The sequence below is a fragment of the Populus euphratica genome, unplaced genomic scaffold (assembly GCF_000495115.2).
Source record: "Populus euphratica unplaced genomic scaffold, PopEup_1.0 scaffold377.1, whole genome shotgun sequence".
Classification (NCBI taxonomy): Eukaryota; Viridiplantae; Streptophyta; class Magnoliopsida; order Malpighiales; family Salicaceae; genus Populus; species Populus euphratica.
In genome coordinates, this window is record NW_011500270.1 from 126,740 (window position 1) to 143,282 (window position 16,543).

A 16,543-nucleotide genomic window follows, 5' to 3' on the forward strand; every position below is an offset into this window, starting at 1 on the left:
ATTTACCACAAATTAAAGGTATCTTATATTATTAGATATATTATTATAAAACATGTTTTGGTTAAGGAGTTATTGATACTTCAAGTGCAAAATGATGATATAAAACCATGATAAAAATGCACTTTTAAGTACTAATCACCGATCCTCTCATGAAAGTTGTTGGAAATTGTATTTTCCTTCCACCTACTAAATTTTAGATCATTTGGACTTCTATAACTCCAGTTATGGGTAAAACTCTGAGTAGTATTTTGTTTGGGCTGGATTGCAGCTCTGAGTAGTATTTGGGCTGGATTGCAAGACAGATTCAGACTTCTCTTTTGTGGCCAAACTTTGAATTTGAAAATGGAAAATTTAGGTCTTTCCATACCCATTAAAGTTGTAGGCCTATTTCTTATGTTTTCATCCATATAAATTAAAATGAAATCCAAGATCTATAGCTCTAGATATGATCCGATGACTGAACAGTGTTCGAATTTGAAGTGAATCGGCATCTCCTTCATAAGCTTAGCCTTTTCTTTATCCTTTCACTTCCAATAGTTAATCACAACAATCAATCCTTTGAATTCTGAGAATACCTGCATTTACCATAAATTAAAGGTATCTTATATTATCAAAGTTGTTATTATAAAACATGCTCTAGTTAAGGAGTTTTTGATACTTCAAGTGCAAAATGAGAATATAAAGTCTTAATAAAAATGCACTTTTAAGTACTAATCATGCCTTCTTTAGGCGGGGTCCTAAATCACTTTCTTTAGTTTAGTTTAGGTTTTTAGCCATAATAATCAATACATGTTTGTTTAAGCAACCATAATTTAAAGCTCAACCAACACTTTTGTCTTTACAAACAAAAATAAAGCATTTTACAATAGGTATGATGTCTTAGAGTAATTTTTATCTTTCTTTTAATATAACCATCCCTTACTTAAGAATTTTTGAAAGATCAGTAAGAGGTTTTTTAGTTACCATAAAATTAAGTGTTAATTTATTTTTTTCTATTTATCTCTTGTCATGACATACACAACATCAAATGAAGAAGTTGCCTCCTGGATTGAAGGGTGTTTGGGTTTAATCATCAAGTTATGATTTGAGAGATTCGTTATCTAGTATTATGGTTACTAGAAAACATATTGTCTATGAGAGTCTGGATAAGAAGACTAATTGTGCAAGGAGAAGACACATCATCTTCAGTGCATTTTACCTAAGATAAGCTACATTGTTGATTGATTATTATAGTAAGTCACGTTTTTATCCATTAGTTTTATTTAAGGTTTAAGAAAAATCTCCCTTCGTAAAGAAATCTCTATTTTATCGGGTTAAGTTCTAATTATTTTAAGTCTCAAACTTTAACAACACATTTATTTTTTGGATACATCTAATTCCTAACATTTATTGCTATTAATTTATTTACTTTAATATTGTAAGTATGCATTATGTTGTAAAATTCATACATTGAATATTAATTAAACAAATTATTTTTTTGTTAATTTTGAAAATTTTCTCAAATCCTAATGGATAATTATAAATTGGTTATGATATTTATTTTAAACTTTTAAAACATGATAAAAATTTATTTTTTTTAAAGAAAATATGTATGAAAAAACTTTAGAATTTGGTAGTATATAAAAAAAAACAAAAGATATTTTTATATACTTTTGAAATGAGGATTTTTTTTGAGATTTTGTTGAAAACCATGGATTTTTAATATTTAGTTCATATCTTATAGTGTAAGTCTATAATTTAATATTAAGTGAAATTCTTGAAGAAATATATATTTTGTGTATTTTTTTTTTAAAAAAACAAGGCAATTATTTTGGATTTTTTTTTTGAAATTTTGGAAGAAAAATAAGGTATTTTTAATATTAAGTTTGTAGCTCACAGTGTAAGTATAAAGCCCAATATTAGATAAAATTAATGCCTTGAATTTTTTACAATTGTTTTTGAAATTTTAAAGGGCCTATTTGACAAGATCTTAAAATAAGGACAAATTAAAACTGAAGGAAAAACTTTATAATGAGTTTGTGAAACACACCCTTAGCCTAAACTCAAAGACATTAAAAATACCTTAAGGCTATGTTTGGTAAACATGCTTTATGGACCCAAATAAAGCTTTATTTTCTTAATAAAATTGACACGAGCCAAATACGCACCTAGCTTTTGAGTTAGGATTGACCAACTACATGAGCATGGTCTATTGGGCCTAAGGCCCTAAGCCATGCACATGGGTTTGGCGAGGGTCCAACCCAACCTATTTTTTTTTCCCATTTAATATGAGCTGGACCTAGCTTAATGGCTAGGCTGGCTTAAGGGTGTAAAGCTAGTGATAAAATTTTCTTAGTAATAAAATTGTCAAAAAAAAATGAGTTGCACTCACTTTAGTCTATGCAAAACATTATGTAATGAATCAAAAGGGATAGAATAAGCTTACCTCGGTGAGAGGTGGCTATTGATTGTCCGATGGTGGCACTTTCAAAGATGCTGGTGGCTCATAGTAGTTGCTGGAGAGGGATAAAGGTTGCTAGTTGGGTAGCTGAAAAAATAGTGTGTAAGGACTGGTTTTTTAGCTACCTTTCCACTTGATTTTCTCATTTTTTATACATAAAATTCAGGGACATATGATCTTTATTAAGCATGAATCCTGGCCCTTGATTCTCATAAGAAGGATCTCAATTATTGGCTAGAAAACAATACCTTGGGCTATAAAAAATAGGTTGTAAAGTTGATCGGGTCAGCATCTTTGGGTCAATTTTTTAGTTGTTTTTTGGTGAAAAATCAATGGAAATATAGTTGAGAATGTATTATAGGTTGAGCTTTATCAGAGGGTATCTTTATCATTTTATTTGAGGTGTGAATGGTGCATTAAATAATTCTAAAAAAAGGCTTTTCAAATAACTTTTCTGAGTTTAGAGAAAGAAAATAATAGTATTAGGCGACATGTTATCTACACTATTCTATGTATAACACGCTACAATAAAAAAAAATATAATAATAAGAAAAATAAATATCATGCTCTTATTGTTAATCTGTCAAACAATATAAATATTTCTAAGACCTTATATTTCTAATATTTATCCTTATTATAATTATGAACAATTATATTGAAATTTAAATATTGACTCAACGTCGAGTCTTTTGTAGGTGGAAATGACTAATGTAAATATCAAGTAGATATATTGATAGGCTATAAAGATAAGGAAAATACTTAAGAAGTTTAAATTTGTTAAATGATAATTTTAACAAAAACAAACATAATTTTGAATTTTATCATTAAACAATACCTAAATTTTAAACATAATTTTAAATTTTATCCTTAAACAATACCTAAATTTTATCTAAATATTTTAAAGATCAACTTAGTGGGTTTTGAAAAATTCTCTAGAATAGATCTAAAAGATACTATTTTTATTTTTATTTTTATCACTTATCATTATTTAATTTAATATAAATTGATTTAATTTCAAACACTATTTAAACAATTTATACTTAATTTTTAAAATATATTATTATTATTATTAAATTCAAAAGATAAAAAACAGTTTTCTCTACGGTTAGAGGTTTATAGAAGTACACGTAGCGTTTTAAATACCCTTATTTTCTAGCTTTTGTTATAAATTGCAACATATTTGTCATTAAATGTGCTTGCAATGCCATATTATTTGAAAGTTGAAAGTTTTATATGAGATAGATGATTAAAGTACCCTACAAATACTCGCTATACATAGAGAGAGCATTCCATGGATTACTAAAAGTGCTTTTGGGTTTTTCAAAAGAAAATTACAGCTAGCTAGCTATTAACATGTATTAAAGGTAGTGATATATAATCGGACTATTCATAGTTTAATTAGGAGAGAGAGGGATTGATTTAAAATCAATTTCTCCTTCAGAACTCTTTTATTCTATTCTTATTTTGATGCCAATGTTTTGGAGCACGAAATGCAAGTTAAAACTTCAAAATTGACAAATGAAAAAAAAATAAAAATGCAACTCTTATATCCAACTGTTTTAGGCACCACATCTTTCATCACAATCTGCGTACTTAACAGGAAAACTTCACGCCATGCATGAAATCTGATGCATTAGTAAGATTTATGAAGAGTCGACAGGTGTCTCAGGATTAGCTCCCCATTCAGTCCAAGATCCATCATAGACTGCAACATCTGACTTTCCAAGTCGATGGAGACCCTGAAAGACACGAGCCAGAGTCATTTGCACTTTAACAAGATCGGACAATATTTATGCCAACAATTTTCCCGAAAATGCAAAACACGAATCAAGAATTTGAGCTTCGTGGTTTTCCACTCACGAGGTTCAACATCATAGTGGAAAAACTTTCATGAAATTTTTCAGGATGGATTGTAATGCATAGGAAGGATAAATACCAGAGCAAGAATGCAAGCAGTTACACCAGTCCCGCATGAAGTAACAACAGGGCTTTCCAAAGAGATGCCTGTATAAAACTGTGTCAGATCCACTAAACCTTGAGCAGATACCAAATAACCAAAGATTAGCAAACAAAAATATACTCTAGGAGCATAATGTAAGATAATGACTAGATAGTAAAGCTGAATGCTGACAGCTAAAGTACAGTTTTTCCATCATGTCTTATTATATAGGCAGAAATAAGAAAACTCTGACAAATAACAATTATGTTTTCCTTTTTTTAATCACTTTTTTTCTTAGAAACCTAACAAACCTCCATTTGATCAGCTAAAAAGAAAAAAGCCAATCCATGAAAAAAAAAAAAAAACCAAACCATGAAAAAAAAAAAAAAACCAAACCATGAAAAAAAAAAAAATCCATTTCATATTCTGAGATATGGACTTCATCTAAATGTGCAATGCCGATATGTATGGTCATGATATGTGGAAATAATGTTTTTAGGCAGGCACCCAGAAACATAAAGGTTCTTCCTTACCTTCTTGATCAAATCGTTTTTTAAGCTCATCTGCTGGTAAGAGTGTCTGTGAAGAATCTAACAGCTGCAAAAACAAACACGCTAATGAAGAAAAAGGAAAATAGAGAGAACCACCTGTCAGCTTAAAAAATAATCATTAGTTTAAAAGAACACAGTAATGTCTATCTGTTACTTGCGCAAATGGAATGCACTTGCTGCCAGGAACATGGCCACTTTTTATTCCCTTTCGAGGTTCTGGAGCAGCGCCATCAAACCTGCAAGAAGAGCATATGTCCTTGATGATAGGAAGAGTCGAATGTTGATATTTGAAGTAAAAGTAGAGATTTTAGTTTAAAGTTGGTAAGATATTGTTAGATGATTCAATTTAAGTGAGCAGATTGAATGGATGGGGGAGTCTGGAAAGTTAGCCTACAAAGAGACAAAGGCCGTGACGGCTGTTAGGCTACATAAACTGACATGAATCGCCAGATCGGATTACATACCAGAGTTTAAAGTGTAGGGAAGTTGAAAGCACGTTAACTAGCAAGATAATACTTAAAACCCTACTTGAAACTTTATCATACACTTCTATCAATTAAAACTAGTGATGGTGTTTTGTTATTTATACTTTCCTACTAATCTACAAAGTCCAAACTAAGAGAATAGCTAAACCTCAAATGCATCATTCAATAGCATTTCCAGGGAAAGCCATTTATTATTAAGAAGATTCAGATTAATTATTCTACTAAGATAACAATAATGCATTCACAATATGAAAACCATTTATCATTAATACAATTAAACAAAATCACTGAACTTACCTGGCCTTTGAACGAGCATCTATGTGTTGATGAGTCCTGTCTTCAATATTACTTTTAACCTGAAAATTGGCCCGGAGAAAGCATAGTGCAGATTCATTCATGTTTTGAGGACTACATAAGTCAAGCAGATAACTAAATTTTGCTGATTGCTGACATATTAGATGGTTGCAGAAGCTAAAAGTTTATCCATGGCCACACCAAATAAGACACCAGCTAAAATCCGCACAAACTTGTCAACCTTTTTACTCGAAGGAATGGAAGAATGAATGCAAGACTTATCAAGGAGAAACTCCATTATAATTTCGAATTTGTTTCAGTGCTGTCCTGATGTCAAGCTGATACACGTTTATATCATTCCAAACAAATGTTAATTTAATTTCACAAATAACTCAATGTTTGATTCCAGTACCTACAAAAAGTTCACAAGTATAAGCAGAATTGATGGCTCAATATATGCTATCTTATTTAGTCTAGCTAATATAGAAATATATATTGTATATAGGCATATAATTGATAGGCTTTATTCTTAACTTGATGACTGATTTCAGCCCTGTAATGTGTGATGGTCTCTATACAAGGAAGGCAACTCTCACAAGAACAGGTATTCAGATCAAAACCTTCTTTAGCATGGAATCAGAACCCCAAATTCTCTTCATAGCATTCTTGGCTGAATTTATTTATTTTTGGTTCCTTGTTTCTTTTCTGGTACTTTTCTGTGGGTAGCGACAGAGAGCAGAACTTCAATATTTTTTTTTGGGTATTGGCAGAAGTGGTTCTCTGGCTTGGAGGTTCAGTTTTTTATTGTGGAGTTCTTAGCTGTCTCTTGGTTGTCAATTGTCTCTTGGTTTCTCGATGGTGTGGTGCTTATCTAGTTTAGAGTTTCAGTCGTCTTTGGTTTGGTGGCTATCAGCAGGTCATGTAGCTATGATGATTTTTTTTTCTATCAATTTTTTGTGGTTATTATGTTAGGAGAAAATTCTATTGTTCGATTTACTAGCAAGAATTAAGCTAGATAGGAATTCCAAATCTATATGTTTGTGGAAGGGGAGTTATGGGGGTCATTTGGATTGGTCTTCTACAGCTCCCATTGATCCCAAGGAACTTAATTCATGGGAAAGCAGGGATGCCAAAATGCTACCTGGCTATTAAGTTCTGTTGAACCTCATATAGTCAACAATATTCTTGGGTTCACTACTGTTAAGACAATGTTAGATTACCTTTGACGAATTTATTATTAAGATAATTCTGCCTGAAAGTTTCAATTGGAATTAGACACTGGAAATTATTGAGCTATTTTATTCGGTTTTATTAATTTAAAAAATGATTATTTTGGATTGATGCATTCACAGGTTCCCAAAGCAGCTTTAGCAACACTACAAGTGGTTCATTCTGAGAGCCAGTAGGATCAATTCTTGAAGCTATGACTTGAGATTGAAAATGTACGAGCTAAGTTAATCAATCACCAGCATGTCCCATCTTTGGATGTTGACTTAGGTGAACTCTTGTGTGAAGAACAACATCTTGCCTCACAGCTTGGCCTTGCTCAAAATGCTTGTAGTTCTGAGAAGGTTAATATGGCCTACACTACTCGAGGAAGATGATGATTTAGATCTCCACCATGGTGTTATAGTTGTTAGGAAATTAGACACATTGCAAAATTTTGCAGCTAGAAATTATGTTATTATTGCAAGGTCATGTCATTAAGGATTTTCATGCCTGCCCTCAAAACTAATCTCATATTGTTGTTTAGTCCACTTTTTTGCCTACATCTTCTGTACAATCCATTGTTTTGGGTTCTTCCAACATAACTCCCAAACACGTTCAACAAATGATTATTTTTGCCATTTTTGCTCTTGGTCTCCAAGGTCAAATACATCGTGGCTTCCAATCACATGTTTGCCAATTTGGCAACTTTACATGATGTTCATAAATATGATGGTAAGCAGCATATGCAAATCGCCAATGGCAGTCCTCTTCCTATTACAGTGATCGAAAATATAGGGTCTTCATTTACTAATGTTTTTGTGTATCCTGATTTATCTGCCAACCTCATTTCAATTAGACAATTAGTAGAAGAAAATTGTTCTCTTCATATTGATCATTCTAGTAGCAATTGTGCGCGGGATCAAGAGTCAGGATAGGAGACAACAAAAAGAGCTTATAATGGGATGTCTTTTTCCTCTTTAGTGATTTTTCATTCCTCATTCAATTTATATTGGTTGTTCTGCTATTTTTAATAATAATAGCCAATATTGGCATAACAAATACAGTCATTCCAACTCTGTAATCCTGACACAATATATAAAACATGGTTATTTGAAGAATAAAAATAAGTTCTCTTTCCTGGTAAACTTGGCAAAAGCAAATCTTTACATTTTCCTTTGTAGGGTAGTCACACTTTTACATTTTTTGAAATTATTCATTCTGATGCCTACGATACAAGTGATGTTCCTTCTCATGCTCAATACAGGTATTTTGTGACATTTATTGACAATAATAATCGTTTCATATGGGTCTAGTTTCTTTGTTCTAAATTTGTTGCTGATTTAAAAGCCTAATTTTCTATCTAAATTAAGATCTTATGCTCAAATTTTGGAGGAGAATACATGTCTCATGTTTTTCAATCTTTTCTCTATCTAAAGGGTATTTTCTCTCAACATTCATGTCCTTATACCCTCAACATAATAGTGCCACTGAGCATCATAATCACCAATTTTTAGATATACATTGATGTGTGAGTCTGATGTTCCTTCTAGATTTTGAGTAGAAGCCTTATCAACGATTGTATATTTGATTAATCATTTGTCTTCTTCTACTTTGCATCTTGATCTCCATAGTATCGTTTGTTTGATGTCCTTCCTCCTTCCTGATTATAATTCTCTACATGTTTTTGGTAGCGTTTGTTTTGTTCACTAACCAACCACTAAAGATGACAAGATTGAGTTCAATGTGCTTTTTTTGGCTATAGTAACTCTCATAAAGGGTTTACGTGTTATGATGCAGAGGCTAACAAGCTTCATATTTAATGCAATGTGATTTTTTTAAAAACATAAATATTTCTTTCTGTCTCGTCCTAATTTTGTATCTTCCTCTTTTTGATGACATGTCTAGTACTCCTCGTTTTAAGTCAGGTATTGTGTATCAGCAACGTCACTCGCTACCTCTTCCTACCTCTAAACTGCCATTGATCCTACATTGCATGTGCGCTGCCGATCTACTAGGGTTTCCTAGCCTTTAGATTGGTATGGTTTTTCTTTTTTTCACTCTCCAAGCTACTCTTGATAATACTTTTGTGCCCAGGTCTTATTCTCATGCTTATACTCAAGAGTGTTAGTGCAAAGTTATGTAGGACAAACTTCAGGTTCTCATAGAAAATCATACCTGGGACATTGTCACTTGTCCTATTGGAGTATGAGCTTGATTATAAGGGAACATTTACTCCTATGGCCTAAATTACTATTGTCCTCATTGTTAAGCCATTGTTGTTTCAAAAGGATGTCACTTCGTAAGATGGATGGGAAGAATGTATTTTTACATGGTGACCTAAAGGAAAAACTATTTATGCGTCCTCTTCTTGGCTTGTTTCCTTCATCTTTTGTTGAGTTTTTTTTTATCTTAAAGTAGTCTTTTGTATGGTTTGAAGCAAGCGCTACAAGCATGGTTTAAGAAGTTTCGTGCTACTCTATTGCATCTTGCCTTCACTCAGAGTTAGTATTTTTTCGCAAGACTACCCTTGGGATCATTATACTTCTTGTGTATGTCGATAATATTGTGATTACTAGATCTGATCTCTAGTTAATTGAACAGCTCCAATAGCGCCTCAAATCTTCCTTTCATGTGAAAGATCTTGGTCCTCTACGGTATTTTCTTGGACTTGAGGTTTAACCTTGTTCGAATGGCACACTCTTACATCAAAATAAGTATACCCAAGAACTTCTTTCTTTAGCTGGCTTTCAAGACAATAATTCGGTTCTTACTCCTATAGAGGTAAATTTGAAGTTACATAAGGCGAATGGTGATCCCTTTTCTGATTCTTCAATGTATCGACAACTAGCAGGTAGTTTGAACTATTTGACCATTACTGAACTTGATATCTTGTTTTTTGTTTAGCAAATCAATCAATTTATGCAAGCTCTATGCCAGACACATTTGGTTGTTGCCTGTTGTCTCCTTCAATATCTCAAAGGGACATCTTGTTACAACTTGCTCTTCCCTTCAAGGAATTCTTTACAGTTAGAGGGCTTTAATGATGCCGACTAGACTGGTTGTGTGGATACTCATTGTTTTGTTATGGGTTGGTATATGTTCCTCGGTGATGCTCTCATTTCTTGAAAGAGTAAGAAGTAGGTTCTGGTTCTTGTCTTAAAGTCATCTACTTAGTCTAAATATTGAACTATGTTGTCTAATTGTTTTGAAATTGTATGGCTTCACGAGTTGTTAGTGGTTTGTAGCTTACTCTTACTTCACTTCATGTTGATAATACCATGCTATTTAGATTGCTACCAATCTCATTTTTCATTAGCACACCAAACATATTGAAGTGAATTGTCATTCCATTTGTGAAGCCTTGGTTCATCGGGAGATTACTTTTCCACACATTTTCACTAATGCCCCGTTTGTTTGCTGGAAAATAGTTTTCTTTTGGAAAGTGAATTCCAAGAAAATAAATTTTGTGAAAGTGAATTATTTTCTAATGTTTGGTAGTGTAATGGAAAATAAGTTGAAAAACACTTTCCAGTATTTGGTTATATCATGAAAAATGAGCTGGAAAATAACTTATTAATGTTTTATTTTTCTCAAGTTTATTAAAATAGTGAGGAACAAATTTTACAAATTAAAAAGTTGAATGAGAATGAAATTGAAAAAAAAATATAATTTCATAAATTATCTCAAATAAAATAAATAATAATCAAAATAATAGAGATCAAATCTAAAAAATAAAAAAAAATAAAAGATAAAGAAATTAAAATAATAATAATTAACATTTCATAAATTATTTCAAATAAAATAAGTAATAATCCAAAGAATGAGGACCATATTTTATAGATAAAAAATTTCAATAAAAAAATAATAAGGAAAAAACAAATAAAAATTATAAAAATGAAGACCAAAGTTAATATAAAAAATAAATTCTAAGAGCTGATATTGAAAAATAAATATTCAAAACAAAATATATATAGCAATCAAAAGTTTGAGGACCACATGTGCTATAATCAGCAAATAATATAACAATAATAAATTTTTCACAACTTTCAAAAAGAGTTTTCCGTTCAAATTTTTTAGAAAAACACTTCCCTGAAAACCAAGTCAAATTTTTCTTTGACTGGAAAGTGTTTTCCGTTGACCAACTTTCCTAATGGCAAACAAACACAGGAAAGTTTGGAAAGTGGTTTCTAGGAAACCACTTCGAGGGAAACAAACACACAGCCTAAATACCAAACCACTAATGTTTTCCCCAAGGCTCTCTCTCATCCTCACCATTGGTACCTTATTGACAAATTGATGCTTCTCAATCACCCAACATCAATTTGAGGGGGTTGTTAGTAGAATTGTCAACTCAATATGTGCGGCCTAATTTAGTCTACTATATATAGAAATATATTGTATATAGGTATATAATTGATAGGCCTTATTCCTACCTTGTATAGCCCGATGAAATGGCTGGTTTTCAGCCTTGTAATGCACAATAGTCTCTATATAGAGAAAGCAACTTTCACAAGGAGAGGAATTCAGACCAAAATTCTTTGACAACAAGCAATGTCATAGGATGTCTGTTACCACTACACGGTGAGAATGATTTGCGGTACATTATCATCAAATTCAAGTTCACCCATTTCTTTAGAGATAACTTAATTGTAAACCACTTGATTTCAATACCCAAATTTAAGATCTTTTAACATAGAGCTCAAAACAGTGATAAAAATAATTTAAAGTTGTAGTGAATTTCAATTGAACTAGAAAATTCATGTTGATATCACTGCTAACTAAAAGAACAAACTTGTTAACTTAGGGATTACCATCAGTTTTATCATCACCATCAAAGACTAAGAGCTGCCTCCCTATTTACCTTAGAAGATTATTGCCAAAATTGTTAATTCATCAATTTACTCCACAAGTCACACATGCATGAAATAAGTTTTATCTATGGCATTCTCAAAAGTGCCTACAAATGTAAAACGAATATCAACCGCTCTTTAAGTCAATGGTCTAATGTAGTTGTTATATCAAATTGCCAATGCCAAAGCTACATGATCATATCCAGCCATTCAATATAATGTACATATATTCCTTATAAGGTCGCTAATGAGTGATTAAAAAAATGTATCTTTGTTATTTTATCATTAGAACATAAGCAACTGAAAAATAGCAACCAACCTGCTCAAGTGTCCAGACAAGATGTGGCTGAAACTTTGTTTGAAATGTGATTGGTCCTACCTGTCATAAAAACATACAGTCAATTAGAGTTTCTCATAACATGTTTGAAAATTAGGACAGTCCATATATGCTGTTATTTATAAATTACAAATTTGGAAATTAGAACAAATCATATATGCTCTTAATTATAAATTGCAAATAGATCATGCAGGATATAGAAACATATACATTCATGCATGCAGATACATTTATCCACATGCATGATTGTTCAATAGGGCATTTCTTGATATTCTCATTTTTCTAATTATAAAAAAAAAAAAGGAAGGATGGAAAAGCTACATAAGCAATTTGAAAATACCTTGTTCATGCCATGTTCTATCATACTATTATTTATTAAAAATACAATGCAAGCACGTATGGATATATGTGAGTAACGAACTTACTGTCTGGCCTTGATATACTTTCTCTATTGCCTCACTGGCAGCACTAGCTTTCAAGATAGCATCACCAGAAGCACTAGATTCAACATCATATCCTGAAGCGCGCCATCTTGGCAGACCTCCATCTAGCACCCAGACCTTTTCATGCCCAAAGACTCGAAACATCCTTGTCATTTAATCAAAATTATGTTAGAATGGACAGTTAACCATTAAAGTAGTACTTAGATTCCACAAAACTGCAGCATATTATCAAACCCACAACTTACCACCAAACACGAGCAGCACTAAAGATACCTTTCCCATCATAAACCACCAATCCATTTTTATTCTCAATACCAAGAGCAGAAACAGCAGCTGCAAAAGCTTCCTCTGATGGCAACATGTGTGGCAACTGATACAAGTAATTGTTCTTACAAGATAAGCAAATGGATAAAATGGAAAAGGTACAATCAATAATTAAAATAATAAACTATAGAATATCACTTGTGAAGTAAACAAGATGAACTATAACAGGGGTGGTTCTTGTATATGGACAAAATACAATGCATTCTTAAAGATGATTCAAATGAAAAAAAAGGGGAAAAGAAGCATTAGCAATTCTAGGCCCAAACTATAAATATTTGTAACAAATAATAAAGAGAGGGCATCTTACATTTGTAGTTTGATCTGCTATTCCATCTACATCAAAGAACAGGGCACCAGGAATGTGAGCAACCTGTAAGGAGCAAGTTTAGTAGACCAGGTTATTCATTGAAGGAAAATAAATGAGATAACATCAATATCTTGAAGACTAAAAGAAGAAAAAGAGCGTATTTTCAGTGGAATATTTATGAAATTCTAACCTAAAATTAATTATTAAGATCAATTTAGATTGTCAATAAAATAGTCAAATTAAAACAAATTCAAAACTAAATCATAGTCATCAGACCTGATACTCTTGAATTGGATTCCTCTGCTCATCAGGCATGTACCAAGATGCATCCAACACCTGAATATAACAATGCATGACAGAATGATGTGTGGCCATGTTTAGGATGTAAAAAAATCAATTAAAATGGATTCAAATGTATTAGACTACAATAAGATATTCCATGAGATGAATGGAAACCATAGACTGATAATTAAATAACATGACCAGTTTAGAGATGAAGGGTGTAATTTCTTTTGATAACTCAAGTGTGAAATTTACTAATACAGGCATTGAGGAACATTTCCTATTTACATAAACTTAAAAACAATTAATTAAGATCATGACGCCTTTTCTTTTGCTTCTTCATTGAACGGAGGCAAAAATTGTTCGCTATTAGCCAAAAATGAGGTTTTAATCCTAAGACTCCCAAAGAGACAACAATGGAATCATTTTTAGCATTCCTTCCACAAAATAAAAAATATTGTCATACAACTACATTCATCTTTTGGGTGCACAAAATATTCTTGCATAAGTGTGAGAAATTCAAATGAAAAAACAATTCTTCTGATGAAATGAAATGCATGACCTACTTCTTAAAAATTTGATGAGAAGCTTTTTTATAAAAAAGAACTGGCAGGTACCTTCATGTCAGGCTCCCCGAGGTTTGCATGGAGCCAATCAACAGAGACAACAGGTTCTTTCAAAGATAAAGATTGTGTCGAGAAATTAGCTCTTGCCCCAACTACACATTGAACCCACTGAGATGTCTTAAATGATGTATGGAAGGGGTCAGCTCTTTTCTGAAATGTTCTCCACTGAAAGTAATGTGAAACAAAAGAAAAACACATTAAAGTTCAGTCAGTATGCTCCAAGTAATCAGCAATAATGCAAATGCAATAAAACAAATATCAAGCAAGGTACTTTTACCAAGTGCACAAAAAATTACACAGCACAATACCCCCAACAGTTAATGAATCCCATAACAATAACAAAGCACGATTCTTTTCAGAATAGTAGAGATTAAAAATTCATTTAGCCCTTTACGACGCAGCAAAAAGAAAAATTGAAAAAAAAAATACAGTGTTTAGAAAAACTAAAACAATTATATAACTACAGTTGATAACAATGCTTGAACTTTAGCACACTTAAGACTTAAAATCAGTTCATCTATTCAACACTAATAGATTGAAGGTTTCTCATCTTGATACACCAATAAAATTCCACACAAGTAATTCAAACTTAATAATCATAATAAAGTCACAAAAGTTACCCAAACCAATCACTAAAACTGCTGATATACACTTCAAAAACCCTACTTCTCACCACTAAATCGACAACCCATTATCCAGAATCAATCAACAATTCAACACTACCACCAATTCAAAAGCAGGAAAAAAAAGACACCCAGATAAATAATCATAGAATTAAGCAAAACCCAGGTACTTAAACAACAGATAGTCACTCACAGGGAAGAGAGAAGTAAAGATTTGTGGGGTTTTATGGGAAAGAGAAAAGGAGGAATGAATCAAGCGATGACCCAATAGACTCTTTGTTAAAATAGTTGACGCCATTTACTCAGAGACCATAGATTGAAGCTCTTTTTCTGGGGTTGTCAGATTCTACAAAGAAAGTGAAGCCCAAAAACAGTGCTTAGCTTGTCATTTCACCATGTTGTTTTGTCGATTGGATGATGCGATGCTGTTAGCTTAGATCTCACAAGTCATGGCTGCTTTATACTGCTCGTAATAAGCGTTTTAAGGACACTGGCTATTGCGATTCTAGTAGTAGTTTAAATGCTTTTTTCATTATAAATATATTAAAATAATATATTTTTTATTTTAAAAAAATTATTTTTAATAATAATATATCGAAATAATCTAAAAATATAAAAAATATAATTTTTAATTAAAAAATTTAAAATTTAAAAAAACACGTAGACCACATTCTAAAAAATCCAAAAAATTTAAAATTTAAAAAAACACGTACACCACATTCTAAAAATATGTGTAAATATAATTTAAAATATTAATTTAATATATATTATTAATTTTAAGATAAATTAACTTTAATTATATAATATAAATATAATTTGAAGTATCTTAAATATAATTTTAAAATTTAAAACTTTCTTAAATAATCAATTGTAACTTAAACTCTAAATAATTTAACATAAACAAAATATTAAAATATTAATAAAGTCAAATGTTGTAGTATAAAAATAAATAAATCAAGTATTATCTTTACCATTAACTTAAAAATAAAGATCTTAATCTTATAGTGATATGTTATGAAAGTCATCAATAAAATATTTTAATATATCATCATTTTTGATAAGTTTATTTTTATTATCAAAACAGATATATTTATTATCTAAAGTCAACATAGAAAAAATATTTAAATATTCACTTAATTTATATTTTTTCTGTAAAAAAAATTTTGTTCTTCACAAATTCACTTATTTAATAGGTTAATGTTATTAAGGCTAACAAAATTTAAAATAATTTTTGTTTTGCTTAAATTCTCATAAAGCATAAACATGAAAGAAAACAACATAAATATAAATAATATATATTAGTGATAAATTTATTTTTTTAAAAATAATACAAATATTAATAAAAATAATAATTATTATTTTTAATATTATTATTAATATGATAATATTGTATTTTACCTTTGTTAAATTATTAAATTGTAATGAACAAAGATCAAATTACTTAGTTTTTTATGTTCTAGTCTATTTTGTCTTTTAGAATAGATGAATTCAAATATACTCAAATTTCTCTCACACCTAATTGCACTAGAACACTAGCTAAGAACTCATATTCCAAACTTTTAAAGTTTTAGAGTATCATTGACAAGATGCTTCACATGCCAGTAATTAACATAAAAGTTCAATAAATTAGATACTATAAATACAAAATAACATTTATATTTTAAAAAAAAATTAAGCAATAAAAGTTATTATTCACATTTAACTTTTTTCTTTGACAAATAGCTACATGCTAAAATCACCGGTTATATTCCTCAAGTTGGCCACTAATTGCATCTTAAAGTATCATAATTAGAAACTAATCTAATAATTGTATTGAGCAAAGCTCAAGTAACC

General features: G+C 30.9%; 1 protein-coding gene and 1 long non-coding RNA gene across 2 annotated transcripts; both read right to left on the reverse strand.

Moving 5' to 3' along the window:
* Positions 1 to 3,830: 3,830 nt before the first annotated feature.
* Positions 3,831 to 15,176, reverse strand: LOC105112969 (thiosulfate/3-mercaptopyruvate sulfurtransferase 1, mitochondrial). Its single transcript, XM_011008915.1, has 12 exons — positions 14,904 to 15,176; positions 14,079 to 14,252; positions 13,456 to 13,515; positions 13,180 to 13,242; positions 12,794 to 12,918; positions 12,531 to 12,693; positions 12,088 to 12,147; positions 5,713 to 5,771; positions 5,085 to 5,166; positions 4,913 to 4,976; positions 4,377 to 4,444; positions 3,831 to 4,179 (listed from the first exon to the last, which is right to left on the reverse strand). Exons 1-12 carry the CDS (start codon positions 15,006 to 15,008, stop codon positions 4,084 to 4,086), a joined length of 1,119 nt encoding a protein of 372 aa, XP_011007217.1. The 5' UTR covers positions 15,009 to 15,176; the 3' UTR covers positions 3,831 to 4,083.
* LOC105112967 (uncharacterized) lies at positions 6,469 to 12,081 on the reverse strand. Its single transcript, XR_839864.1, has 2 exons — positions 11,141 to 12,081; positions 6,469 to 10,316 (listed from the first exon to the last, which is right to left on the reverse strand). It is a non-coding gene; the product is annotated as an uncharacterized LOC105112967 (long non-coding RNA).
* Positions 15,177 to 16,543: the final 1,367 nt, after the last annotated feature.

What these genes read in the sequence shown, in the direction of transcription:
- LOC105112969 (XM_011008915.1), bottom strand. Translation starts at nt 15,008, where the DNA reads ATGGCGTCAACTATTTTAACAAAGAGTCTATTGGGTCATCGCTTGATT. An exon ending in AGTGCTGCTCGTGTTTGGTG is followed by an intron (nt 12,694 to 12,793) that starts GTAAGTTGTGGG and finishes TTAAATGACAAG; the next exon opens with GATGTTTCGAGTCTTTGGGC. An exon ending in TTGTCTGGACACTTGAGCAG is followed by an intron (nt 5,772 to 12,087) that starts GTTGGTTGCTAT and finishes GCCAATTTTCAG; the next exon opens with GTTAAAAGTAATATTGAAGA.